At 38.1% G+C, this 7,861-nt stretch overlaps 1 protein-coding gene across 1 annotated transcript in view; it reads right to left on the bottom strand.

Annotated features, from left to right (window-relative positions):
* Positions 1 to 881: 881 nt before the first annotated feature.
* LOC140003087 (uncharacterized) overlaps positions 882 to 7,861 on the bottom strand; it is a 38,404-nt gene continuing 31,424 nt past the window's right edge. The window contains exons 21-22 of the mRNA XM_072041886.1: positions 7,608 to 7,720; positions 882 to 1,220 (exon numbers count right to left, since the gene is read on the bottom strand). Coding sequence (XP_071897987.1) covers positions 882 to 1,220; positions 7,608 to 7,720 — 452 coding nt within the window. The remainder of the gene's footprint in view (positions 1,221 to 7,607; positions 7,721 to 7,861) is intronic.

Below are 7,861 nucleotides of genomic sequence, written 5' to 3'. Positions count from 1 at the left end.
TCATTTGATTTCAGAAGTGCAAAAGCAGACCTGTGAACAATAACTGGACTGTGTGCTTTTTCTTCCGTTTGAGTAATGAATTCTGTACTTCTATTTCACACTGTTTAATGGTGTCATGTCAAAAAGATGAATTTAACACGACAGGTCAAGATAATAGGGGAAGGATTCTGGAAGCATTATAATGGGTTATGAGCTCCAGCAGCAATTAATTTTGGGGTTGAGTTTACTGAAGGAAGCTCCCAGGCTATCACAAAACCCTGAATGTAGCTTAGTTTTCAATCAAAGCTTTCAGAGGAAGAGATTACATGAAACAGGAGCTACCACATTCACCACAAAACTGATTAATCTGATTCATGTCTCCATGGAGGACTTTTCAGTGGAAACGTCTTTAAACTGTTTCAAAACTAATGACACAACTTCCTGTTGAGTTTATGCAGAGTTGTTTAAATACTTGTTAGTATTTGCATACCTGCTGTCAGAGGTCACACAGCTACGGAGGCTTTGCAGAAGTGTGCAGCCTTTTCTACCACAGAAAGACCTAGGTAAAGGATTAATCTTAAAATTACTAATTACTCCTTTTTTTTTTTTTTTTTTTTTTTCCACCTTTACTTTTAAAAAAGGTTTCTTGTGTTCATAGACAAGCCACAGATAGATGCTAACTCATGGGCTGCATGTCATTTGTTTGACGTGATAGGGGAGAAAACACAAGTGTGAGAGGTGCCACTGACCTCTGTGTGCCATGGGCAGCAAAGTAAGACTTGAAGGGAGGAAAAGAACCCTGCGAAATAACATCAGGATCACGGGTAAGAGGGAATTGGGGTGCATCTCTTTTACTCACACACCCCTGCACGCGCGGGGGCTCAGAAATTACCTCACAAGCCTTAAAGCTGTCGCCCCTGAGGCGAGCCCAGCCCCTTGCCGTGAAGCGGTGCAGACGAGGAGCCGGTAGGCGCCCTCTGGCGGCGGCTAACGGCCCTAACGGCCCCGGCTAACGGTCCTAACGGTCCCAACGGTCCCGCGGTTTTTACCTCCACGTAAAGTGAATTTTTTAGGAGTTCTATCCGAGTTACCGAAGCCTTGCTGTGAACAGGCTTTGCAAAAGTACCTCGGTGTCTTTGCTTCCTCAGAGTTGTGTGTCTCGTTAGGGTTAAACGTATCATTTCAGATACCATCGCAGCTGAGTTCTGCTTGGGTACTGTGTATCCAAATTTGCTGTATATCTATATGAAGTATTTATCGTTGTGCATATTAAGAAGGTTTTAACTAACTGCATGTGTATGTTTCAGCCTTCAGCTTGGCTTTCAGATTTGTGATTTTGCTTTCATTTTACTTTTATAGTAGATAATTCTAACTTACTCATTAAATTTAATGAGTAATCACAGTGGCTAGCTGCTGTTTCTCCATGGTACGCTTGTGCATACAGTCATCAGAAAGATTATGCAAAACATGAGAAATGAATGCACACATGCAGAACTCATAATGATTTGAAATAGTAAAGAATCATTTAATCGGGAAATTTTTCAGGTTCATGTGTACTTTTTCTTTTTTTTTTTTTTTTTTTAATTATAATTTACTGCTTTCTCCAGGGAAATTTTCACACAAAGATGCGACACTAGATCAAATGTGGTTCCTCAAGATATTACGGCTTTGTTTTGAAGCTGATGTGGTTCCATGTGGTTAAATGGACCAACTTTTAGGAGGAGGTTTCACAGTCATCAGCATGAACCCTGTTGTTTTCATCTGACTTTGTTGCAGAGACAGTTCTCAGATAGAGTAGCCCTGCCTGACCCACCTGCATCTCTGGTAAAACACAGGCAATGAAAAAGGCTGCTTAATTTCTGTTCCTAATGTAGATATGTGGATTACTCAGATTAGTTTTATGCTTTATGTGTCTGGTAGCACGTTAATGTCGCTCTGCGTAGATTTCCAAGTCTTCTCTTCCTCCCTTATTTTCCTCTCTTCCAAGTACCTGACCTTAAAAGTTAAGCCTCTCGTCCTCCATTTTAGATGCCCTGTGCTTTTCAGTAACACCATAAAATTGGCTGCTCCATGGGAATAAAGAGCTCTGACGAGGGAAAAAGCTGAGGGAATGCTAGAGGTGAACTTAGAAAGGGAAGGAGAGGAAAGCAAGGGACAGACAGGCTCCTGCAGACATTTGTGACACCATGTTTCCCACAGAGGTCTGTGATGGTTGCTACTCCTTTTAGGTGTGGTTGTTATGTATCAGTTTTGCTGCTACCTCCTAACTAGGTGGCAGGTGCACCTTTCTGCTTCATAATGACTGCGAGAAGCAAACCTTGACCGCTGCTGTACACCAGAAATCACATAAGATGCTCCCAGATAGGGCCATGATTTCTCACCCTGTAACCCAGGTTTGAGGAGAGGAGGGAGCCAAGTCCTGCTAACATCATTCATTCTGTTGTACATGGAGAACTATTTTTGCTTGGTTTTGTTGTACCTTTTATATAGACCCTTATTTAACTGTCAATACTGTACTCCTGTCCCCTTGTGACAATATTTGAGAGAAGGAAGCTCTTATGTCAGTAAAAATAATTCTAAACCTTTCTACTTTTCATGCACTTACCTTAGCTGTTTTAATGAATGGTGCCTGCTACAGAAGTCATTCAAGTCAGTGCTAATGATCTGCGTGACTTCACTTGCCTTTCTGTATAAGATTCTGAGTAAAGTAACAAATAGTAAATCAGTATGTTGGTTTCAGAAACAGTAACTATTAGAATGGTGTCTGTGATCCTGAGCTCTGTTGACAATCTCAACGTTTAGTAAATATTTCCCAGTTAAAAACTCAGGTTTGTGGCTCTACTCTATATTTATTTTGCTCTGGGAGGTACAGAGTTTGGAGGCTGGGCCCCTGCAAGCCACGCACACAGCATCAGGGCCTAGTGCTGTTACAGAACTTGCTGTGCTGTGACTTGAGTATCTCTGTGTATGAAGTATTTTAGAGTGAGATGGGAACTGAACAGGAGTCTTTGGTGTTCTTACCTTGTCACTGGGATGGCCTTGGGGCTCTGGACAGCTTTGTTGTTCCAGCCCTGTGGACTTGGAAAGATTCTTTTAATTATCTGTTACCTCCTCACTACAGTGAAAACACAGCAGAAGATCTAGTTTAGAGAACTGAGACTAGAGCAAAAATGTTTTTCTTCTTGCAAAGAATTTTGCTGACCATCACATAAGGCACATAGCGAACACAGAATCAGTAGATGGCTTTGCATGCTGTAAAATAATTCTGACGAGTACTTACATTTTTCATCTTTGATGTATGCAGAGGGAGACATGATAAATGTTCCAGCAGCTATTCTGTTTACTGTATCATTTGAAGAGTGCTTAATTTCCCATTTTCTTGTTATCTGTTGAGGGCTTGTTGACAGTGTTTATGGCAGATATTTTTTGTTTCAGAATCATGGAGGAGGTTGAGTCTCCATGCTGAGTCTTCAGTTGCTCTGAAAATACGAGCTGAGTATGAGAAAAAGTGGTAACATTAGTCACTTGGGTGTATAAGGACTGAGAATCAGAAAATTGGAAGCTACTACCCTTATTAGATTGTAATATCTCATGAAATATATATTAGACGTTGAAAGGCAAAGAAGTGGTCAGCATTATCCACCATAATGCAAATTAACAAAAAGTGATGAAAGGAAATCTGATAACAGGATTGAGGTTTTTACTGGAGAATGAGCTCTGGTCTGAACAGAACAAATGGCATGAATAAATGATGGCATGGCACAACCAGGAGAGGGAAAACATACATTGACTGCTTATTTGCATACTTTATCATAACCAATTGACTGGTCCTTGATTTCTTGGTCATCTGCAATTTATAGAAATTATGTTTTAGTAGTGCATAATGTAATTGAGGCAAATTGGATCAACCAAATTTTAATTTTCATCTGTGGTTTAATCACTGGACTAGTTCGGTTTTGTTATGCTTCAGCAAGATTTAGCTATGATGTCATTGTGATGTTTTTGTTTAAAATAAATAAATAAATAAATCTTAGACCATACCAGGAATCAGTGAAGACAGTTAGATCCCAGTCCTGATGCTGAATCCTTAATCCTGTCTGTCTTACTGAAGTTAGCTGTGTTTTGATGAGGATAATGTCTCTCCACCTTTGGGAAACTGGAAACAAAGTCAGGGTCTGGCAAAAGTCTTGACAGAACCTAGACAAAATATGTCCATGGTAGTATTGTGGGCTTTGGTGGCAAAAGTCTTGACAGAACCTAGACAAAATATGTCCATGGTAGTATTGTGGGCTTTGGCTTCATCCTGTCATTAGAACAGAGCCTTCATTCTCATAGCTGAGAAGAAAAAAAAAGCCCAATTTTGGCTAAAGCAGCACATCTGCATGTCTATATGTTTGCAGCCTTCTTCACTGTAATAATCTTTGATGTCCTTACTGAAAAAAAAAAAAAAAAAGGAAAAAGAAAGAGTGTATAGCTTTAGAGCAGCCTACTTCTTTGCAGTATTCTTGGCATTGCTTTTTACCAAATCAACAATGAGACTTTTTGATAATTTATATGCCTAGAAATGGAGCACAAATATTAATGGTTTGGGGTAAATATAGTAGATATGACATTCAATATCCTGTCTTTTTCATTTTCAAGTTATTTTTGGTGTCTCATATCATAGTGGATGTTCATTCACAAGAAAATGTGTGTGTATAATAGAAAATCAGTTGCTATCATGGCATCTCCTACTAGTCATTAGCACATGAAGCTCTATTTTGTAATTAACAAGGTTGTCTCTGGGGGGAGGAGTCTTAAGTAAATAATTGTGCTCGCTTTTTAAGAGAGATTATAGCTTTTTATTTCACAAGATGATTATTGGTCTTAGGCATAATGACTGCCTGTTTAGAGTGAAAAGATTAATTGAATTTTAGGAAGTTTTACAGGAGATGTGCTGATCATGATGAGTTGATATTTTCCTATTCTGGATAAGGAAGAAGAAAGAGAGAGAAAGAGAAGCAGCTTTACGTCTAAATACAGGACAGTTTATACTTCTACAGGCATGGCTTGTCTTTTAGATCTCCATCATGTGTCAATGTTATGCTGGACAGAACATTGCCCCCGTCCGTAATTTTGTTTGTTGGCTTGAGGGTGCTGTGTGTCTACTTGCTGCATTTCCATGCAACATTACAGTGACATACTTGTTTGCAGTGAGGAAAATGTATGCCGTCTCCACTATGGCTTTTCTCTGTTTAAAGAGAGGCTCAAAGCAGCCTAAAGCAATACGTTCCAGTCTGGTCTGCGGTAGCATGAAACCTCAAGATCACAGAACATCCAATTTCTGTTTAGTTAGCTTCTAGAGGTAAAGTCCAGCTGTCATGTATTTCTGTGATTAAACAGGTTTTTCACTTGAAGTGTGAAAAAAATTGATCCTTATTTTCTTATAGGCTTGCTTGAAAACGGAATTTAACTTGTGTAGTCCCAGGTGACATAAGTCATGTCTCTACCTTGGACTCCTCACCAGTTCTGCTTGAGCTAGCTAAAAGAAAGTACAGGAGATGTGTTGCAGTATGTTCTAGGTCATGGTCTAGTTCTTGTCTTCTGTTTCCCATCAATAAATAGGGTCATTGGTCTACCGTGTGGGAGCCTATAGGGATAAGAATAAGATGATGAAGCACTCAGACACTGTAGCTTGCAAGACAGTGTCTGGGTAAAGAAGTTCAGGATTCGGTCTTGCATAAGACTTTTGATAGTACTGCATGGATTTGTAGCTGCAGCGGTCAGCATTAAGTAAATGTGAAGTTAGATAGATCAGCCCCTGCTGTGTACTGCCAATAAATAGCAGGATCAGTATCTCCTCTGGTAACATTTCTTGTCCTAGCACTATTGCTCGGTACCTGGCAGGATATGCAGTAAGATTGTTTTTTTTGAGGCTGGATGGTCTGGAAGCAGAGTGAAGTTACAGTAACGAGAGTGGGTGAGGTCTGGACAATGAAAAGAAAAAGAATGGCCAATCCAGGTAGACAAGACTTGATTTTATTAATAAAATTTGTATTTTCCTCTTTGAGGTGACAGTTACAAACTTTGGTTCAAAAATAAAAGAAAATATGAACAGCAAGAAGTTGACCTTTGAAATCTCACTTTTACATGTATAAACGTGCATGAGAAAGAACCAGTTGGAAATGAGCCAGCAGAAGCTAGTACTATTTAATTTAACAATTTATAAGAAATAGAAACAAACATTTATTTTCAAGTCTTACATATATTATGAAAAATAATTACAAAAGGATTTGTGTTGCAAAGTTAAAATGTAATTTCTACTTACAGCTACCTGAATAAAATATTCAGAGGGAAGGCCAAACCAACTTTTTGGGTGAGATTTAAGAGCTAATGGTAGCAGTTCGGGTCAAAGACAGCTTTGTAGGAAGCAGTCCCCTATGTGTTGCTTAGCAACTATGTAGAATCACATGACCTAGACATATTGCATCCCTGGTCCTCAGTTGAAATAACAGGAAAAAATAATTCATATTAATGGGACAGGCAAATATTGTATAGGACCATTCTGTGGAACTTCTAGTATCCAGTTCAAGAAGCAAACATCCATTATTGCTTACATAAAAATCTAAGTAAACACTGCAAGAAATCCATAAATAACTGTTTTGAATCCAGTTTTAATACTTATGCAGACCAAATAAGCACAATGGAAACAAAATCAGATGAGAAACGTTAAGAAAAAAAAAAAAAAAAAAGAAAGCTATATGAATGATTTAATTGATACAGATTTTAACAGAAATTTTTTGTTTATTTTTTTTTCTTACTTGTTTCCCCTACCCAAAAATATAAACTTGTTTATTTTAGGTATATACAGGATTCTTCTGAAATTCTGGAATTAGAAAAGAAAAAAACGTCTGAGGTATAGCACCATGGAACACAGCACCTTTGAGAGTGCTTTCATTATTGAAATTCATCATCACGGAGTAATATCAGCAGAAAAGGGATTTGAGTGTGCTGCTCAAGATCTTCCAGTTTTGCCACCTTAAGTTTTTTTGGCGACTTCAAATAACAAAGCTCTTCAACAAAAATATATACAAAGGGATTTTATTATTAATCAAAAATGGAATTGGCTTCACTGGCAATTACATCTTTATTTTTTCAGAATACATACACGGTATTGACAATGTAGTTTTGTAATTATAAAATAAGAGCCAGATGCAATTCAGAGACACATGCAAGTTTTGGAAATGGACAGAGAAATAACAGTATAGTACTGTACATAGAATAATTACAGTTTATTAAACACTTTCATAACACCTCTGTTGTAATCGAAGGAGCACCATGTCTTTTTTTTTTTTTTTTTTTTTTACAGCACCAAAAGAATTCAAAGGGTGGTGTTGATAAAGTGAGCTCTATGTTGTCTGTCTGTGCCACAGCATTCTTGCAAAGTTAGTTTAAGTCATGTGATTCTGGCCCTACGAGGGCAACAATAACTTTCTAGATGAGACACACATATACAGCAAGACATTTTCTATGCCATCCTTATTCAAAACTTGCATGTGGCAGGAAGTGGGTTGGTAGCACCAAAGTGCAACATTTTTGTTGATTTGATCTTTGTCTTAAGTTTAACCAAGGAAGCAGACAGGACCAACCTCAAATCCAAACTTTTGGTTCTGATCACCAAAGTCATTGATCATCACATCAACTATAGGCACTTGGTCTATTTTGGGTGTGTTGATTTCAATCACGGTCTTTCCTTTCTTGACTGTTAAAAAAAAAAAGTAAAAAAAAAAAAAAAAGCAAATGGTTATATATCAGAGGAGTAAACATGCTGTAGCTCTCCACACTGTACCTCTGTAGTGTGGAATTAATAAACGATTACCTTTCATGCATCAGATGATACAAA

Source organism: Anas platyrhynchos, chromosome 8, assembly GCF_047663525.1.
Source record: "Anas platyrhynchos isolate ZD024472 breed Pekin duck chromosome 8, IASCAAS_PekinDuck_T2T, whole genome shotgun sequence".
Classification (NCBI taxonomy): domain Eukaryota; kingdom Metazoa; phylum Chordata; class Aves; order Anseriformes; family Anatidae; genus Anas; species Anas platyrhynchos.
The sequence above is the reverse complement of the archived record's forward strand: the minus strand, read 5'-3'. Positions and strand labels throughout refer to the sequence as shown.